Source organism: Lutjanus erythropterus, chromosome 5, assembly GCF_056507025.1.
Source record: "Lutjanus erythropterus isolate fLutEry1 chromosome 5, fLutEry1.hap2, whole genome shotgun sequence".
Taxonomy (NCBI): Eukaryota; Metazoa; Chordata; class Actinopteri; order Lutjaniformes; family Lutjanidae; genus Lutjanus; species Lutjanus erythropterus.
In genome coordinates, this window is record NC_139321.1 from 8,826,284 (window position 1) to 8,847,913 (window position 21,630).

Sequence of the window (21,630 nt, forward strand, 5' to 3'; positions counted from 1 at the left end):
TTGCACCCCTATATCAATACAAAAATAAGATAACAAAAAATTAAAATAGCTCAATATAAAATAGAAAAAGTCTGCATACTCTATAGATAATAAAGAGAGAGTATCTAAACAATACACAATGAAGAATAAACTACGAGACACAACAAATATACTAAAATATAAAATATTTTTCATTAAAGTTCAAAGTTGAAGTTTTCTTTTAAATTAAAAATGCTTAGTTCGGCATCCGCAGGGGACAAGCAGGTCCTGGACTTAAAGGGGCCAAAGTTTTGCTCCTGTAAGCACTTTTACGCACGCTCCAATAGCCTATCACGCTCGTTTTCCTCACCAAAGCTTTCAGTATATGACGAATAACTTCAAAGTCCATTTCAATTTGGGTCGATGGCTCGGGCCGAGGTGGTGGTGGTGGAGGGGTGGAGATGTGGGGTCAACCCAATAACAGACTCCCACCGCCCCCCCCCCCCTCCTCTCTCACTCACTCTATCCACCATCCACCATCCACCCCTCCACGTCCCCATAAATGCCTTCGCTTCCTGCTTCCAAGTTCGGACAGAGCGCTGTGATTGGCCGCGGCTCGCACTGTGGGCTGTTCCCCCTGCGCTCCGCTCGGCTCGGGTTACAGTTGAGCTCGAGCTGCTGCACTCACCGGAGCGCAGAGTGTGTTGGACGGAGAAAAAACCTGAACATACACCGACATGGAAATGTTGGCAGGCGGATTTAGAGGCACGGAACGGGCTGGTGAGCAGGTCTAACCTCCCCGCGGCACTTTTTGTGTCCGAGCGCCGACAAAGAAGAGGGAGACGTACAGTATATTTACGCACCGGCCACGCAGCATGCCCGAGTTGGACTAGAGAAGCTGCCCTGCTGGAGCGCAACACGCACGCTGAGAGAGAGCCGGGAGGGATATTTACAATAGAAACTCAATTCCTTTGCGAAGAAGAATAGCAAGGGGGAGGAGGAGTGAAAGATAACACTGGAATGAAGTGGACCTCGGGATTCCCAGCGTGCTGCGGAGTTGTGACTGATGGATGAATGTGGTCATCTGTAGGCTATATACAGCGACAGGTACAGACACCATCAGGGGAGCGCTGACAAAGACACGGCGCAGCGCTTCATCGGCAGCCGCATCGCCGCGATTGTGTCTCCAGAAACTGAGGTGCTGGTTAGATCCGTTTCACCGCACATCAGATCGTATCACTGAGTTGTCTTTAAGCTCGAGAGAGGGGCTGTTTTTGTCTCAGCCACAGGTCAACCAGGACACTCGGGGGTCTGCTGATCTCCTCCCAGATTCAATCAAGAACCGGGTGCTTCTGTCTTTGCACGTCCTGCGGACAGTTCAGTCAAGGACACGGGGGCCTGGAGCAGATTTTAAGAAGCTGGACAGAAGGACATGTATCTGATATCGACCTCACATGCTCCCGACTGATCGAAGCTCACCTTCCCACAGATAAAGGCTGCCAGCCAGGCGCACTGTCCAGTTCTCGGCTCCACTGTCTGTAACGTTTTATCAGAATGGCGGGACTCGGTTGTTGGAAGTATTACCTCTGGATCTTTATTTTAATGTGCAGGTCGGCGTTACCTTCAGCCAAATCGCTGGAGACTATAATTTGGAGCTCGCAGAATTCCAAGTAAGTCTCGTATTTCATTTGTACAAGCATACCAAAACTCACTGGGTGTGTGCGTAATGGAGGACTAACATTACTGGGGAAAAGTTGCCATTGTGTGCAAGCTGGGTTAAATGTTCTGTTAAATGTAGCAATTATCTGAGAAAGAGGCATAATTCATTTAGTTTTAATTGTCGTTCCTGCGCCGCAGAGTTTTGCGTTGATTTATTTCTCAGTGGGGAATTTCCCAACACCAAAGAAACACAGTAGGTACAGCAGGCATATACAATACACAGTAGGCCTCACTTAAAACACAATAATGGATGGTTAATTATAGTAATTTATGACACATTTACGAGCACCTCTTTATTACCAGAATGAGTGCAAAGTCTGCTTGGACACTTGAGTCAGAGTTGTGAGAGTTCTTCTTCCCTACAGTTTCTTGTAATTGATGCAATTAGCTGAGCAGAGAATGAAGGAGAAAAGTCAAGGAAAGCATGCCAAGTGTGTCAAGGTGTAGCCCAGCTCTGGAGCCCCTGAACATGGGGGCTGCTTGGCTCCTGAGAGGGCCACACTGCGTCCCAACTCTCCACTGTTTGAATTTAGTTTGCCCACACACACACTCGCTCTCTCTTAAAAAAGAAGTGTGATAAGATGTAGATTTCAGAGCAACAAATGCTTGAAATGAATTAAATTTCCCTTAATTGTCCTGGCTTGCATCCAGCTTAATTTCTCCCACATCAAAATCGGAGGGCAAGTTTCTCCAAAAGCAAAGCAGCCGAAGCCAGACATTTTATCTCAAAAAAATTCATATTATTCCCATCAAAACAAGCAGAGTGAGCCCAGACTGCTGATAATAAAATGCGCTCTGGTAACAATTATCACCCACTTAGACTTGACTCCCACATTTGCATGATGTTGGAAAGCATACATCAGGGGAAAATAAACTAAAAAGGAAAAAGAACAAGAAAAAAAAAAAAACTCCTCTCCTCTCCTGTATTTCTGTGTGGTTGGGAGCCGAGCTGAGGAGCTGACCTTCATTTGAGCTCACAGCACCGAGGGGAAATGGAGAGTAGCTCGACCAGCTTATAACTAGAACTTACTCATTCAAGTGAATCCATGATTTATCCCCCAAATGTCAGATGTCATAGGAGCTCGTTGTGCAGTCAGTGAGTATGAATATTGCTGCCATGTTCACTGGACTGTGTGTAGCTGTGTGTGTGTGTGTGTGTGTGTGTGTGTGGCCTGGTCCTAATGGTAAAGACTACGGCCCATCAGCTTTTATTTGACTATGAGCTGCAGAGGTAGTGGAACAATGAGCGTCATCAGATAGAGATATCACTCACGCACATAAAATCACACAAAAACCCACACCTTGTGTCAAGCATGGGGAGACAAAATGAAAAAAAGAAAAAGGTGGTGGTGGTGAAGAAGTGGTGGTGGTGGTGGTGGTGAGGGGGGGACATTTATTGATTGATGATGTCACCTGGAGGGAATGTCTCAGAAGGTTACCACGCTGGTTTTTAGGGATTGGAAGATCATTTCTCCATCTGTTTCTCCACTCTGCTCCTCGTAAAAATCCCCATGCTGGCTGAATATTTCATAAAGTTCACAGTGGAACAATAATGCACTCGGCAAAGTGTTCTCTCAACCTAATTATCCTGCTCCTCTGCGCTTAGAAAACAATAGACAATTATCTTGCAGCGTGCAGGCTTTGCAATAACAAAAGACAAACCTGTTTTCCTTCTGAAATGTATCAGTCAGCGGTGGCGTCTGATAGCCAATAAGAAAAGGAATACTTGTACAGCAATCAGCATCTGTCTTCACTGTTTGTTGTTTTAAACCCCATCTCTCTGTCTTGGCCTATATTACTCTGTAGCGATAATAACAGAGGCAGAGAGGCCTATAGAAGTGTACAGTACACTATCTGGTGACTTATCTAGATTTACGACGTCTTACTTCCTGTTCCCACTTTGGGGAGCACTGCTGCCTCAGCTAATAAATTAATCTGGCCCTCTACTTGCACACTGTACCACATACACACAAAATATAACAATACCAGCACCTCCCTACAGGCCATGAGTTATGAGACAAAGTATAGGAAACCAGCAGGTTTGAGCCACTATGGTGTGTGTGTGTGTTTTCTTTCTTTACGTGTGTGTGCGTGTGCAGGCTGAGGCCCCTCCGAGCGCTCCTGCTGTTATGGATTTCCATGTGAGGATGCTATCACTCCCGCTCCTGCATTATCAATAACTGGGGTTTGCTTAATTGATTTCCCCCCAGCGTGCTTGAACAGGCAACATACATCATCACTGTAGCGCCGTCTGGAAAGAAGCAGAAGAAGAAGAAGAAGGAACAGAGTTTTAGTTTGGCTGCAGGATGTATCAGACCTTTTTGATATTTAATTTGAGGCTGGATGAGTGAAATGGCGAGGGGGTAGCAGAGGGTGAGGAGGGGGGGAGCGGAATTAGGTGGAGGAGCAGCCGTGCAGAAGAAGGCGGGATGTGTCAACGTCCCCGGTCGGTAAAGAACCGTCTAACATTTGATCAGAGCAAATCGGATTAGTTCTCATTTAGCTGAGTGGGATTACGCCAGAAAATGTCACTTTGTTATGACTGATCACGTCCCATCGGTTTGGCTGGAGCTAGCACAGCGGTACACAGGCGTAGTACTACCTACAGCCGGGCTCGGGAATGCTGCTGCAGTGATGCCAATTTAATGATAATCTGACAAGGTTGCCGTGAGTGGCTCCTGCACGTCCTCTAACCCTCCTTTGCTAATATTTACCTCATGACCTGTAGCTATAGCGCGGCCTGTTTGCAGCAGCTCAGGAGGCAAACAAGATGATGGCAAAGAGATGGAAAACACACTCGCAACACCTCTGAAAACATACGGCCACGGGCTGGCCTGGAGTCTGCTGCACTGATTTTGAACTCCTCGCTTTTGGATGAGGCTTGGAAACTGTTTGCAGACATTTTTTGGCCCCTGTGTCGGGGGTTTGAAGCCCACAAAAGCGCACAAAATAGCGCAACACAGAGAGAGAGAGGCGTTTGTCTTGATAAAAGTCAGCTAAAGCCTCTGTTGCTGTGGGTCTTTACTTACTCATCTTATTTTGCTGTCCATTGACCTCAGCTGCCTGGCTAACTGTTTAACACTTGGCTGCTTTGGTTTATAGCGTGCTTGCATGGTTTAAAGGTTCAGTGAGTTTGTTGATTAAGCCGGATTTGATTACCACAGTGATATTTAGCGATATTTAGCAAGCATGTTTATTCTCTCTCTAAACAGAGAATAAAAGTATGTGTTATAATTTTTTTTAAACAGAAATAAAAAATGTACTTTGAGATAATGAGGTGGCAAGTTTATTGTTCAATCTGCTTTCAAAACAACATTATTGTAATTTGGCTTCCATTAGTAGAATAGGTGCACTGAAGGACTAATTAAAGTTCAAGTTTTGTTTTCATAATTAGCTTTTTTCCGATAAGATAATTGGGGGAAGAAATTGTTTTTCCTATAAGGTAATTAGGGAAAAAACAAACGTCTGCCTTATCTGTGTTTTCAGAAGCAGATGCTATCAAAGCAAAATGTTTTAAAGGTTTATTCTCGAACAATGAGAAATCTTTTGACTCCTGCAAAGTGGTGTTCAGAGAAGCTTTACTGAGCTGACATTTAAATCTGACGAGGATTTCAGCAGGAGGTTAACAAAACAAACTGCAACTGCAAAACCTGAAACTGCCGCAACCTGTTGAACAAGAGCCGGGGAGACGAAACTTCAGGACTTAGAGCAGAAACAGGATTTGGTTCCTTTGCAAAAGAGTCCGGCGAACGCTCCCCTCTGCTGCTCGCCGCAGTGCGGGTCACTGCTGAGAGGGTCAGAGGCCTGTTTTTGTTTCTTCCCTGCCCCGCGCCCTGCTGCTTGCCCCCGCTACCCCTTCGCGATATACACCTTCTCTCTCCCTGCCTCCCCGAGTCCCCCCTTTCTCCCCCTTTCGACTCTGATCGTGTTTCCCTCTGATAAAGATCTCATTACACACAGAGAGGACTTAGAGCCTTAGCCCCACTCAGAGAGAAAGAGAGAGGGCCAACCAATAAGAAATACTTCTGGAAAGCAACTGGCCCATGGTGCTGTAAAGGCACCCTGTGTCTCTCCATAAGGACAGCTGCGTTTGCTTTTATGTGTGTGTGCACTTCTGTGCGGACATGTCTGTTGTTTCAGCGGTGTGTGTAACGACGGATTCTTCATTTGGTTATCTGCGTGAGGCACCTGGGCTCAGAAAGGGGTTGCAGCGCTTTAGGTTATTTCAAGGGGAAAAAAAAAAATTACAGTTTTTCCATCATGGTTTCTCTCCAGATGGACTCACTTTATCCGCTGGCGGTTTGGCTGCCACATCACTGAAAACTGATCATTCCGCTTTTTGTGTGTTATTGATGCGTTCATTTCTTTATATTCAAGCAGCGGCGCGCATGAAACTCGGTTTCGTTTCCCCGGCGTTTGAAGGAGTAGCATTTGCAACTAATTTTTAGCTTTTTTTTTTTTTTTTTCATGTGCATGTATGAATTCCCAGCACAGTGTTACAGTTGGTTTTCTTTCAAGACATGTTACAGGGACTGATTCACAACTGGGACAACAGCTGAATGCAATGAATCACATGGGAGGATGAGTTCAAAAGATTAGTCAATCGGTAAGATGATTAAAAACAATCAACAGCCCCCACACACTGTCAGTATCTGGTGATATATTCTCTAAAAACTGAAGCCGTCTTGATACCAGGATTTTAAACATTACTGATACAGTAATAGTACAAAAAAAGACACTCAGGGTTCATACTGGTGCTCAAGTGTTACCAAGGTTTGAAAAGTGCTTGGATTCTGAATAAAGTGATTTAAACCGCAACTGCATTAATTTCATAATAAATCACACCGGACTGAATAGTTTGCTTTTTAGATAAAGAAATTAAACAAGTTGGATTTTGCCTCAGCCGCGTTATATAGGACACCAAGTCTACTCACAGGCAGCTGACACATTTTGAAACATGAAACTGTTTTCCTTTAATTTGTCACCCTTCTGTAGAAGGCTAACACGGAACATAATTTCGGTAGCACATTGTATGTATATAAATATGCAATTGGCCACGGCTGTAATGGGCTGGAAGGGCTTGAAAAAATGCAACCTGAAAATTCTCAAAAAGTGCTTTAATTTGGACTTTGGAAAATGTGTAGGAAACCTAATACTTGATAACCTCTTTTGATACCATGGCTAAAAGAAAAAAACAAAAAACAAAATTGGATATAGAAAAATTAACGTGCACACAGTGCCGGTACAGAAAAAGCCACTGAACGCTGTCTGATTTTGCTGCACACCAAATTTTAGGCACGACAATAAAGAGATGAACTGAATGAGCGCTTTGATCATTTTTTAAAAATAGTTTTGACCTATACTTAGTAAAACTGTGGTCTTTTAAATGCATGAGGTCAAACAAGTAATGTAACTTTTGACAACCTAAGTAGAAACTTTGTTGAGAAACTTTTTACTGCTGAACTGGCCAGACAGGAATGTCTGAGGGGTTTTTTGGGTGTATCCAGGGATTTAAAAACCGGACAGATCAAGATACTTCATCACCTAATGACACAATCCTGTTAATACACCCACAGATGGATACCACAACAAACACAGCTGACAAATTTGTATTGTTTTGTGGTGTATATTGCCATGTTACCCACACCTATTATTGATTACTCATTTCTAAGTTATGAAAAACAAAAAGTTTCCAGCACCGTCCTACATTTATTCAAATTAATAAATTAACATATTTGTGTTTGGAGTGTTTTGTGGACAAAACATCGACTTTGTTCTGCATTTGTAATCAATTAATCAAAAAAGTAGTTGTTGGTTTGCAGCCCTAGAACAGACAATGGATATACTGTATGTCTTAATCTTGAGAACCAGAGTTTGAAACTTGTAGACTCCCACATAGGCGGGACAGACATGGGCTTAGGGTGTCTGTTGTGAGTCACGGAGAACTTTGACAAAACCTGTTGAAACTTTGTGTTACTAATCATAATTGCTTTAGCAATAAAACCTCATTAATTTAAGACCTGAGTGGGCCAAAACAAACACAAAGTATTGGATATTTGGGCTTTATGGTGGTGTAATCTTTAGTCCAATTACATTGTGAAATAAATTGTGAACCAGCATGAGTTCTCTTCATTTTCCCTCAATTTATGTGTTCATGCTGCAATTAAAAGCACACTAAATCTCATATGAAAGGGACAAGTATAAGCTTATGGAAGTGAATGAGTGCTTGAGAGTGCATGTTGGTGTGCCATTGTTCTTTGTCCAGCCACAGTGGAGCATTAAGGAAGTGTTAGAAGCGTGCCAGTGTGCCCCTGTGAAAGTGTTGAGGGCCGAGCGGTGGACGAGTGTGGAGTGGCTGAACAGTGGCTGCCTTACAGGCAGTTAGCGACCCGGCTTCATTAGACAGAGGCCTGGCTGGCAGCAACCAGGAAGTTCCCATCAGCTCCAGCTCTGCCAAGCAGAGGCACAGGCGCTGGTGCTGGAAGGTTTCCCTTAAGATTTCTTCTCGTCGCCTCGCCTGCGCTTCAGCTGAATCAAATGAAAATGGAGGAATGCGGAGTTTCAGGAAGTGGGGGAAAAAGTTGGGCAAAAGTGGGGAAAAGTCTGCCTTTTGTTTGCCATCTTAGTTCTTTTACATAAGAGCAGTTGAAAATAAGGGGATTAAACAGGAGAGGAAAGGAAGCTGATGTAGAGCGTTGAAACGCGGCCCTGGGCTCAACCGCACATCCTTTCAGTCCGTCGTAGAGCCCCCAGATTACTTCCATGTGTCAGTGCGAAGGGGAAAGAGAGGGAGAAAAGAAGAAAGGGGGACAGGGAGAGAGAAGTTGAGCGATTGAAAAGCTAGCGGACTTGGATTGGTGGAGATCAGCGGCGGTGTTGGACAGTGGAACGGATCTGTGTGACAGCCATCTCTAAAACCATTACCCCTGCGGCTCCGACTCGGGAACTCGTAACCTCCTCCTCCAGACTGACCTCATAGACTTAACTCTTTCTCAGAGAACCCCTCTGTGCCGTGGAGGCAGACCTCATCAGACGCCAGGCCCGAACAGCGGGCAGGCAACCTTAACAGCCAGCTGCAATGCAACTTCTTTAAGACGTCATGAGTTGTCACCGGCATACAGGCGGCGAGGGATCTGTTTTCCCCCAGTTTGTGGCACTCGAAAGACTTTTGTGGGAAGGTTTGAGTTTAGTGTGCCAAGACTTTGGGGAAGGGGAAGAGGGATCAAACAATGATGAAAACTTGTGGAATAGGACAAGGAGTGCATGTCTATTAACAAATAATGTCATGGCTTTGATGAAAATTTAAGATTGTTAAATTATGATGCGAGAGTAGAAAACTCTTTTCCCCATTTCGTTTTGTGCTGAAGAACAAAATTACAACAAAAACAGAAGTAAATTTTCTTGCTTTAAACTGCTTCCGTAAGTTCTTACTTCAAGGTCTACTTACCAGCTTTCCTAGTAAGTTTTTACTAACTTTGTACACAGCTTTCAACCACATCTACAACATCACAAAAATATACAGTATACATATATAAACTAAATTCAAGGTCCACTTTCTTGCTCTGGTAGTAATTTTACTAGAGTTTTTTGTGGAGCTTTCAACTGCCGTAAAACCACAAAATTATAAAGGGCATAAAAGATCTTAACTGAAGAGCCACTTACCAGATTTACTTGTTATTTTTACAAACTTTTTCTAGAGCTTTCAACCACATAAGCAAAATTTAAAAATATATAAATATATATAAAATATTATCTAAATAACATCTAAACTCAAAGTCCATTTACCAGCATTAGTAGTAATTTTGCTCGTTTTCTAGAACTTTCAACTACTGTAAAACTTCAAAATTGTATAAAACTATTTATTACATATTTTACTAGCTTTTCCAGAGCTTTCAACCACATCTGCAAAATTACAAAAAATATATATAAGATTAAACATCTTAAATCAAGGACCACTTACTAGATTTTGTGGTTATTTTTAACTTTTTCTGAAGCCTTCAACTATATGTGTAAAACTACAAAATTATTAAGACAAAAAGGTCTTGACTAAAGGTCTACCTAACAGCTTTAGTAGTAATTTTAAAAAGCTTTTTTCTAGAGCTTTTAGTCACGTCTACAAAATTACAAAAAAATATATTTAATACTAAATATCTCATCTCAAGGACCATCTGTCTTTAAACCGCAACTACAAATTACAAAAAGTACAGTAGACAAAAAAAATGAAATAAATAAATAAATGAATAAATAAATAAATAAATAAATATAACGATAACAAATAATAAAATTCCAACTCAAGGTTCATGTACTAGTGTTAATAGTAATTTTCCCAGCTTTGGTCTCATGAAACATACCCCACCTGTTGAGAGAGACGATGACATACGGTTAGAAGCTCTGAAAAAAGCCAGTAAGTCGTTTAAGTCTTTTTTTTTTTTTTTTGTATAAGTCCTGTCAAACTTTTCAAGAAAATATTGTTGACTGTTCAAAAACAATTGTATATCACTCAATATAATATAATATAATATAACATAATATAATATAATGTAATATAATATAATATAATATAATGTAATATAATATAATATAATATAAATTTGTGACTGTTGGAAATCTTACCTGTGGCGCCTACAGTGTAACCAAATTGATTTTTCCTTGTGCAACAGATAATATTTTACATGTCGAGACTGGATGAAGCATGACCATACCGACCAGCTCTGAACATATCATTAATGATCATCATGGAGCTCTTTGTTCACTGTTATGAGTACACTAATGGAGTGACAGTGTAATTGAATGGAGTGGTAGGATAATAGAATGATAGAATGATAAAGTAATGGAATAGTGTGGTAGCAGCCCCGTTTTCCCAGGGGATACCCCCCGTAAGTGTGTCAGCATGGCAGATGGGCGGTCTGTAACAACCCCCCTCCCCCATGTTAATTATAAAGCATCATAATCCATCTATGGCATACAGAGGCAGGACATGGAGACTATTAGGGGGAGCATGGAAATGGCACAGTGTATAATCCTCGGGACTTTACCACTATTAGGCTCCCCAGGCATCGAGCAAAAACCACTCATTTCTCCAGTAATCTTGTTTCAGCAGTCCCTTTCTTGCTCCGCGCGTGTGTATGTTTCTGTAAATGTGTGCCCCAAATTTTAAGACGTTAACTGGAAGTTTGATTTATCTTTGATTTATTTTCCTACTTCATCTTTTGCTTTCCCACCATGCCCACAGGCAAGACAGACAGCCCCAAAAAGCCTTCGAGTTTGTATGTGTCTATGTGTGTGTGTGTGTGTGTGTGTGTGTGTGTGTGTGTGTGTGTGCGTGCCTCCGTTAACCCATTCTGCCAAGTCTTGGCTCAGTCTTTTCTAAGCAAACTCCCAGCGTGATCCCGGTCCCCCTTGTGCTGGTGAGAGGAGCTGGAAGAAAAGGCCTGTGGGACTCCTGCTGCTCCCAGGCCCAGTCCCCGGCCCCTCCGCCCACGAGGGCCGGGCCTGGGATTTGCTGCGCGCCGGGGCTCTGTGTGGCAGCTGTGACTGACGCTTCAATCGCCTCTCCCTGGGACACCCCAGTGCAACCCTGCATTCCCTTTCACACCTCGGAAACGGGGGGAAAAAGACAATTACACACATATTCAGCAACCTCCCTTCTCCCGGTCTTTTCCACAGTCCTGCATCTCTGATGTGCAGCCATTTAGCAGATCTATAAAAACTAAAAGTTTTGCAAAGAAGTCCTCCTTTTAAACAACTTGCAAATTAGTTTAGTTGTCTGGACAGCCTGTCTGCAATTTTATTATGTATCTAAAGTTGGTCTTGTTTATTTAATTTTTTCCGAGTTGTCCTCTTTCTAAGTAAACAGTATAACTCGGCTCTTCCCTTTGCATTTCCCTTGATATTTAGAAATGTAAGTAATGGAAAAAGATTTGAGCCTAAAAGTGGAGTTAATGCTATCATGTATGGATTGTCAGTAAATTGAGTTTGTCTCTGGGCTATTGGAGCAGGGACTCGTAAGCCAGCGGGATTTAAGTCTCTTAATTGAATTATTTTGATTGCTGACTTGATTGATGGAGTCAGATGCCGAGCGTTTTCCATGAGTTTTTGTCCGACTAATTCTTCTTCCAATAGAGCCATACCAGACAGATACAATAGGAACCTGCAATCAATCACAACTGCAACCCCGAGCATTTTGTTTTGAGAGAAATGTGCCTGCCATCAGGTCCGAGTTCCACAAGCCATCCAGACAACGTAAAACCAACAATGACATCAGATAGTAGAGCACTCTAAAGTCTAATCTTCCCATAATGCCATGCTAAACCCCACAGAGACCCACGGCAGGGAGAAAGGCTTTTTTTATGCCCCGGCGCTGCTCCTCCTCCCATGGCCTCTGGCTCTCTGTGAGTGTGTGTGTGTGTGTGTATGTGTGTGTCCATGCATGTTGGGAAGAGAAAAAGAATTCAAGAGTGAATGGAGATGTCACTGTCAGACTCTGGCCTCCACATGAATCCGCTCCAGAATGGCCATATTGGCAGCTTGTGTGTGTGTGTGTGTGTATGTGTGTGTGTTTGTGTTGAGTGAGACAGCCCGTCGGGGGTCTGCCGTTTCCCCTCCACGCCGAGTTCTTACGGCCGTGATTGGACCGCAGCAGGACACAGGTCTATATTTCATCCCATTCATATGAGGGAGGCCGTTTCATCTCCCACACACATGTTTCCCATCAGATGTGTGTTTATTCTCCCCCATGATGTGCTTTGCCATGGAAGCCTCTCATCTCCCCGATATTGGAAATAGGAGTGAAGGTCTGCTAAAGCAAACACAATATCCTAAAACCTACTCTTCTCGCTTTATTATGAACTATGCAGAGAGAATAAGACCATAGGCACCGCATTGACTCAATTTAATGAGTAACCGTGGTAGTTTTTCCTCTTACGGCTCTGTAATATAAGATTTCACACTATGATTTCAACCCGCTAATCTTAATTTGTGTGGCGCTCTTTTTCGTTGTCTTTCTGCTGTCTCATCCTCCATTTTACCCCTGCACTGAAAACTTTGACTACTTTTAGCTATTCTCCTCATCTGTCTCTCAAGTCCCCCCACTGTGAAACATGACAGCCCGAATCTCCACCACATCACTCCTCTCCTCTCCTCTCCTGTCTCCAAGATGAAAGCTTTTCTTTTGCAGACAAACCTCTGTGAGTCCCTTTTCTGTGCGCCTGGGCCAAGCCTGCGTTGCTGCTTTTAGTAGCTCTGTTTGCTGCATTTTCTGATTTATTTATACATTTCTGATTGTAGCACCTCGTGCATGTCAAGAATTGCAAACTCGGAAACCTTGCATGTGCATTATGCGGGCTGAGTCAAATTCTTATTTGAAATATACATGAATGCATGAATATATTTATTGTCGAGAAGCCCCTGTGCATCCGGGAGAGTCTCATTTCCTGTAGTGGCCCTGCTCTGGAATGGAGTGGCGTGATCCTTGAAGGCGCCCCACATGCGGCCACCAAATAGAGCCGCCTGGTGCACCTCTCACACAATGGAATGGTGGAGGGAAGGGAAATGATTTGACTCCCATTTGAGAGGCTGGAGCAGTCGCTTCAAAGCTGTGTGCCTGGCTGAGGCTTTAACCGGCCTTCTCTCTGCATTAGATGTGCGTCCTGTGATGAGCCTTTGAAGGGTGCGGGCAGTTCTGGCTGGGAGATTGCGATTGCATTGCACGGGTGTTGGGGTTTGGGCCTTGCAAAGAGACTTGCAAGTTGGTGGCTTCAACAGGATTGTGGTGCTCTGCTCAGGCTGGACTTAAACGTGTTGACCTTAAAGCTGCAATGTGACGAGGGAGCTGCGGCTGTGTCACGTTCGGATACACACACACACACACACACACACACACACACACACACACACTCAAGAAAAATATAAATTCAACACTTGTTTTTGCTCCCATTTTTCATGGTTTGAAGTAAAAGATCTCAGGATTTGTCTGTGCACACAAAAGATTTCTTTCTCTCGAATGCTGTTCACAAATCTGTTCAAATCCATGTTAGCGAGCACTTCTCCTTTGCCAGGATAATCCATCCACCTGGCAGGTGTATGTAAAGATGCTGATTAAACAGCAGGATTATGACACAGGTGTGCCTTTGACTGGTCACAATAACAGGCCACTCGAAAAAATATGCAGTTTTATCTTCAAAAAATGCACTGAAAGCTATTTCACCTTGGACTAAGAATACCATTTTTTCCCCCAGGAGGGCAAAGTCATGACCTGCCCTACTCTGCCTCGGATTGGCTAACCCTAGCCAGACACTCCTCAGACCTAAACCTAATCAAGCCAACAAACAAAGGCAATGAGTCCTAGCCAATCAGAGGCAGAGGAGGAAAAAATGTTTAATCTGTAGCCCTTTGTGAAAAAGTCATACTTTGGAGGCTAATAATTTTTTCAAGATAAAAACTAGTGTCCTTTTTTAAAATTCCATTCATATTCTTAGTGTAGAATTTAGATGTAAACTTACCACAAGCTATGAAATTGTGAAATGATGATATATACTCCTGTAGAAGCTACAGGTCCATATGATAGCAAGGAAGACATGTTTTGTCATGGAGAAGCACTACACTACAATCCTAAAGTGTAACACTGACATGTCTGACTGGTGGAGCTCGCCGTTACCATGGAAATATTTACTGCACCCACGAACAGGTAGTTCCACTAGCGGGCTGAATAGTTAGGCAGCTAACGTGATTCGTACCTGTCCCTTTTCACTCTGTGCACCAATGACAGTTGAGCAAGCTTAGTCATCGTTCTCCTTTTCCTGTTTTATGTACTTAAATATGCCATGTACTAGGAAGTTTGCTAATAAAGATGTGACACTGTATGTTGCTTTTATGGGGAAAGGAAAAAAGTTTACTGAGGTACCAAGTTTGCTTAACTTCTATAGGGGCACAGAGCAAAAAGGAGCAGGACCTAGGATGGGTCAATTATACCATTATATGAACATTATAATAAAACAAAAGTTAAATTTGACAAACAGCAGTATTATTGGCAATGATTTATGGGATGAGTATTTCCTTTACTCTTAAAACAATTATGTACACAGTCTTGTACTTTTGCCTTTGTTTTCCATTTTCCAATCTTTTTTTGCTACAAATCAAATGTTTTATGGTCATGATTCATCTTGTAGTTGGCTGGCTTGGTTTCAGGCTTGAAACTCTTTATATAAGGATTTTTTTAATGTCAAGGGAGGAAATGAATGGGAACGTCTCTTCCGAAACCCGAGCCGCTCAAAAAGTGGGCGGTCAGCGCTGAGCTCTATAATCATGCTGTTTAATCAGCATCTATATGCCACACCTGTCAGGTGGATGGATTATTTTGGCAAAAGAGTAATGCTCACTAACATGTGAAATACAGAAATAATTGATAAATAAAGCTTTTGTGTGCACAGAAAAAGTCTTAGATCATGAATAATGGGAGCAACAGCAAAAGTGTTGCGTTTATAGTTTTGTTAAGTATATAATACAGCAGAAAGTGGTGTGCAAGTGTGTGTCTGTATGTGTGTGTGTGTGCTAGCTCAGGAGTCAGCTGCGGCTGGCTTGTGCAGATTAAGGTTTGAGTGTGCGTTACAGATGGCAGTAATAATGATCAGATAGCCCTTGTAATGGAGACGGCCCAGTTTGTAATGGCTTCCTAAAACAACACATGGAGCGTCTTTACGAGGCCACAATCCGCCCGGTTATCACAGAGCAAACTGTGTGAATGAGAATAGCATCATGTCAAACAAGCTATTTATTAGCACACACATCACACACACACACACATTTCATTTTAATACCGACAGCCTGCATCTTGCCCGCGCTCTGCTTGTTAAAGGCGAGTGTTATCAGAGGAGACACAGACTCCCGCTACACCAGTTAGGCCGTCCTCCCCTTTTTACATCCACTGTTAATGAGCCTAATGATGTGTGTCTCCGCGATTGCATCAGTCAATATGCTGTTCAATATGGGTTTTAGAAACCCACTGACAACTTAAGCATGTCCGCCTGGATAAGATCTCCCATCCAAGGGAGGAAAGAAAGAGCAACTAATTTGTCTTGGATTGGATGGGACATGTGTAGCTGTCTTTTACAATCATGAGCTGAGATTGTAAGCAGAGAATAGACTTGTCACTCAAATTCTCTGATAAGAAGCTGCTTTTAAGACACAGAAGGCAGCAGTGTATTAAAAACAACTTGTCCTACTTATAACAGCACCCAGCACGCTCTCTCTCATACGGAGATCTATTGTTTGTTTGGTGTTGATACTTTTCTGCTTTTTTTTTTTTTCTTTCGTCTTTTTGTTGTGTTTCCTTTTTGGATTTCAGCGCGGATTTAGTTCCTGTTAAGTTTTTATAGTTCAGGAGGGGTTTGGTTGGAGTTTTATTTCAGTTTATGTCAGGAGGTGTTTAGTATGTTAGAGACCAGGGACGTTTAGCTTTATGCTTTGTTGGAGAGTTTCTGTAGAGGTTTAATAGTCTCTGTATAGTGATTACAGATGTGCCTTTTTTTTCATTTCTACTGCGCTTTTTTTCCACTGAATTTGCACTAGAGCTGGGCAGTAAATTGATATTATATCTATTTGGTGAGATAAGACCAGATAGTCTCAGATTTTGGATATCATTACATTGTGATACGGCACAAGTGTTTATTTTTCTTTTAAAGGCTGCATTACATGAAAGTGATGTAATCTTCTGAACTTACCAGACTTTTGTATTATTTGCCTTTACCCACTTAGTCACATTACTGATGACTTTTTGTCAAAAATCTCATTGTGTTAATATTTTGTTAAAGCACCATTGTCTATATCGCCCAGCCCTTACTACTTTATTTACTTTATAGAATTTACGGTACATTATTTTAGAGGAAATGTGTTTATCAAGATATATAGTACGGCTGTGTATTGGTAAGAACCAGGGTTACGATTCAATCAGCCCTATATATATATATTATGTCACACAATAGCCTAAAATTATTGAGATATTACTTAGGTGTCATAGCACCCAGAGCTAAATTGCATGCATTACTTTTTGGTCAGCTTTCAGCACATGTATCTGAGCTTTTATTTTATTACATTTAGTTTACTGTGTTTACTCATGTTGATTTCTTTCCTTGGTTAAAAAAAAGTGCAGACAGAGACCCCTGTGACACTGATAAAAGCTGTTTCTTTTAAAAAACCACACAGCATTTGATTGATCTGTCTCGTGGTCTTGATCCCTGGGCTTGCCTGATTAAACCTATCCATCAGCTTCTCTTATCAGCGCCCTAACAGATCGACTGCAGGACACTGAACTAAAACCCGTGCATTGTTGTAACACAGAAAAAGTCAAAGGCTAAGGACAGGGAGGGGAGAGGTTTACCACAACCCCCCCCCCCCCCCCCCCTTCAAGGCTTTGTGAACAAAGCAAAAAAGAAAAAAAAATGTTGTTTTAAAAAACAGCTCCTGCAGAAAAAAGGTTTGGAGATAAGTATCTTTCATGGTATTTTCATGAGTGTGCTGCACTCGCGCATGTTTTTTTTTTTTTCCACGCTATTAGAATAACCTCTAAATGAGGTTGAACAGCGGCATTGCAGATTGTGACAAGAGTGTTTCCCCTCTAGTGGGAAATCAGAAAGTAATGTTTCCTGTCCGCAGAGTGTCAGATCCCCACTAGTGATGTGACCCTGCCCCCGGTCACAACTCACACAGGCATCAGCCAGATAATGACATCTCTTTCACTGACAGGCTGTCAGTCACATGCCTCCCCCTGCAAAGCGCCGACACACACACTTGGTCGTACGCGTACAGGCGTGCTCTCGTGCTCGCTTGAAAACGAGGGCAGACGAGCACGGTCGCCGTTATGAATCATCTGAATGATTTGCAAGTCAAATAGCCAGTTTCATAAGATGTGCCTGTTATTTTCTGAAATAAATTTGAGTTTCTCATCTTCCGGGTGACTGTTAAAGCAAATACATCAAGGCGACTAAAACGTGGATGATTGCATGTCACTTTGCTCTCATTTATCTGCAAGCGTCTATTACCATCATGTTGTCAAGTCAATGAAAACAGCACCGGAAAAGCCAACAGATGGGCTTTTATGATTCACAAATGTATGATTTCGTAACAGTTTGTTGAAGATAAAGCTGTTTTTTTATCTTTTAGCTTATCTTAAACTTCTTAAATTGCATTGATTTATGATTCTTAACATCCGTAAAACAAACTACTCCACATAGTTCAACATAAACACACTTTTATGATGGATAACGATCATATCATGGCCTTGCATGCTGGTTTGTCGTCACTTTGTGGCATGTCTGAATCAGATAGTGCCAAAGTTTGCAACTCGCCGACTTATCAAGAAACAATCAGTCCAAGTTTACATAGTCAGAATTTCATGTTGGGAGAAGATGGTTTATTGGAGTCTTGTTGCGACATGCCCTGCAGAAGCAGGTGTGGACCTGCGAGTTTGCCTACTTGCCGCTAGTGATTTGGGGGGGTTGGGGGGGTGTGAACACTCCCCAAATACTAGACGGGGAGAACTTGCCTGCGTGGCACGTTCATTAACCTGGTATCTAGCTAATCTCCTGGCTAATTCATTTAGTCCTCCGAGCACTCCTGTGTATTAATATCCTCTCTGTGCTGCCGCTCATGGGATGCAGTAGGAGCGTAGCCATGGCGATGATTGTGTCATTATTTTGCAGTCAGATGAGTGATATCCCAGAGGGCTGTAGCTGGGTTGTCCAGGCCAGTTGAGAGGGGCTGATTAGAATTGCAAATGGCCGCCAAGTGTTGTGTTTATTGTGTGTCTCAATATTGGAGACAATCAGGCGAATCAAAGCCCTCAGCTGGAGAGATGGGACTGAGGCACGGTGGGCCTCTCTGGTTGGCACCATGTCCTCAGTGCTTGCACAGTGCTTCCTCTCCTCCCACCCACCCCTCCCTTCCCCTCTCATCTTCCCTCCGTTGCCCTCCTCTCTCTTGGTCGACTCTGTCGTGTGTATAGGTCCTGAAGTGCGTGGACACAGCTGGAGAAAGCAAAGGAGCGACAGAAAGAGCCTCTAAATCTAGTGCACTCAATCATCTGTAGTGTGGCGGTCCTCTCACACAGCTGAGAAATATTAAACACGCTTTATGATAATGAAAGCGCTTGGCGACAGACATAAATATCAGCGGCAAAGTGCTGAAGGATTAAAATGTCTTGTACGTTTGCTCATAACACAAATTTGTCATTGATTTCATGGCTTCCTGAATCGTTAGAGACAGAATTATCAGCTTTTCATCAGTGGAATTTCTTTTTTTTTCTCCAAGGCCTGTCTCCAATGAGGTATATCAAGTCACATATTAAGGGCTCTCAGGAATATCCAGATATCTGTATGCAGTTCTGGTGTCAAGCCCTGCAAATGGAACCTATTGGCTGTGCGCCCCTTGTTATGGCTTGGTGACAGACTGTGGTGCAAAGTGCTCTAAACACACATTTTCTCCGCAAATCACTTGTGAATTGTTCCTCCTCAACGATTGGCCATTACCCCATTATTGACTCACTGTTTGTACAAGATTCGGCGAAATCCATCTGAAAGCCATCCAGGGCTGTTGTGTGAGACAGGAAGCTCGTGTTTTAGCTCACCGTGTAATTCACTCTGTCAGTCGCACACAGAGAGGCCTATCTTCTCTTGTTTCGCTACTGTTGGCTTTTAAAGAATGTATGTGTGTGTGTGCGATGTACGTGTGTGCGCACTCATGCATGCATGTGTCCCCTGTTCGAACACAGGATAATTCCTCAGGTCATACATGCTCCCCATATAGCACCGCATGACCAGTCACAACAGGCATGTGTGAGGCCCAGGTACAGGCATGCACAGTGAACAGGTATGGCTACAGGGAAATGACTGCTAAAGCTTCGTTTTATTGCACCACACAAGCCTGCGCTGCTGTAGGCTAAATGAAAAAGTAAGTTAAGAGGAATGTGTGCGCCCTCTGCGGAAATCCCTTAGATTTACTGTGAGCTTTTACCGTGACTTATGAACGGAGGGGAAGGCCGGCAGCCATCATGAGACTCGAATGTCTGACATGATATGATCAAGAGTCACCAGCTTTGAAAGGCAACAGTCAGAACTTGTGAGGAGCTGCAGCTCACGGCCTGTTTAGACAGAGATGTGTGCCGTTGAGCTTGACAAGCAGTTGATGAGAGATCCTTACAATTGTGTGTGTGTGTGTGTGTGTGTGTGTGTGTGTGCACGGAGAAAAAAGAGAATGCTTGAGAGGGAGAGTGTGTGTCAGATCGCCGACGTGGCTGTTTGCGAGTGTGTGAAACCAAGGGGAGAGTTCATGAGGTGACATCTCGTCAGCTGTTTGACTTTCCCAGTTTCCCAGGGAAGCAGTTTCAAGAACAATGCAGAAGAAGAAAAACCACCAACCACCAACAATTGAAATGCCACAAAAAAAAAAAAAAAAGAAAAGAAAAGAACGGTGCTGTTTGTTGGTGACTGAATTATTGCCGTTGCTTGAGATTGGAGACAGGGGAAATGTGTGAGTGACTGCACTGTGCTTGTAGCAGACACATATCACCTACCGGACTCCTCTACCCATCCATCTCCCAGCGCTCCTCACAATAGCAGGAATACATTAAAAAAAGAGTGAGTCAGGAGGGAAGGGGGGGACGCAAGATAAATATTGTGTTAGTATTTTCCCTCCCTTTCCCTTGCAATTGTCTCTCACATTGACAGATGAACAATGAAAGTATTTTGAACTTTGCTGCGTGCTATCTTTTACTTCAGGGTTCAGAACCGTGCTGTCAGTGCCAGACGTGCTCTGGCAGAGATTGATTGATTTGCTTTCTGTGCGCCATGTCTATCCCTTTGTTCTTCCAGGAAGGCTTTGGTTTCTCTCCAGTCTACCAGACTCTCTGTAGCTGTGTCATATTAACACCTGTTAACAACACACAGACTCATAAAATATCGATTCGGCTCCCCCTTGATCATAAAGTGTTGCTATAAATTTCAAACTGGAAGCAGTTCGTTCTATATTCTGCAAGAGACACACCTAAGTCTTTCTGTGGCTTAAAGCTTCAGTGTAAGATTTATGTGGATTTATTGGCAGAATATGGAGAAATGGAATATAATAGTCAAAGTGTATAATCACCTGAAAATAAAAATCATTATGATTTCTTTCCCTTAGAATGAGCTGTTTATATCTATAGAGGGTGTGGGTCTTTGCTAGTCTGCCATGTTGCACCATCATATTTCTACAGTAGCTCTCAACCGACAAACCAAACCCTGGCTCTCGATATGGCCTTCTGCATTTTTCACAGGTTTTGACATGGTAGGTTCTGCAAGCTTACCGCTACTGTAGATGCCACACAACAGTCAACAGTCAATATCATGATGTTATTACTACTTTTAATAAAAAGGTTTGACATTTTTGGAGATGCTCTAATTTGCTTTCTTGCTGGGAGTTAGATGAGAAGATTGATACCACTCTTATGTCTGTACGCTAAATATGAAGCTACAGCTAGCAGTAAATTAGCTTATCTTAACTAAAAGTCTAAAACATAGACTTAAATTATGCACATGATGCAAGTGTGTCTGTCCATCATTTATGTACTGAAACTGTCCCATATATGAAATTTTTGTAAAAGTCCAAAGAAAGCAACCAAGAAGCTTTGTGCATCAGAAATAAACCTTTAAATAAATGTTTTAATTTGTCACTAAATCCAGTTGTATTTCACATAAAAAAAGGATATTCTAGCACACTACACAAGCATGTAAAACAGTCAGTGAATTAGTCTAACAAACTAACTTTTCGATCCCTTCTGTGCTTCATTAGTGTGAGTTCTTTCAAAATAAGGGTCTTCAATGTTAGTGTGTTTGTGAGCTTTGCTGCAAAATAATTAGCTTCTATCGAATGCACACACACAGAAAAGAAGTAATAGATGTGCAAGTCATTTTTCTTACTTCAGTAATT

The 21,630-nt window shown here is 42.6% G+C and overlaps 1 protein-coding gene across 1 annotated transcript in view; it reads left to right on the plus strand.

Moving 5' to 3' along the window:
* Positions 1–599: 599 nt before the first annotated feature.
* Positions 600–21,630, plus strand: part of efnb1 (ephrin-B1) — an 81,371-nt gene continuing 60,340 nt past the window's right edge. The window contains exon 1 of the mRNA XM_084718692.1: positions 600–1,628. Coding sequence (XP_084574818.1) covers positions 1,513–1,628 — 116 coding nt within the window. The 5' untranslated portion in view covers positions 600–1,512. The remainder of the gene's footprint in view (positions 1,629–21,630) is intronic.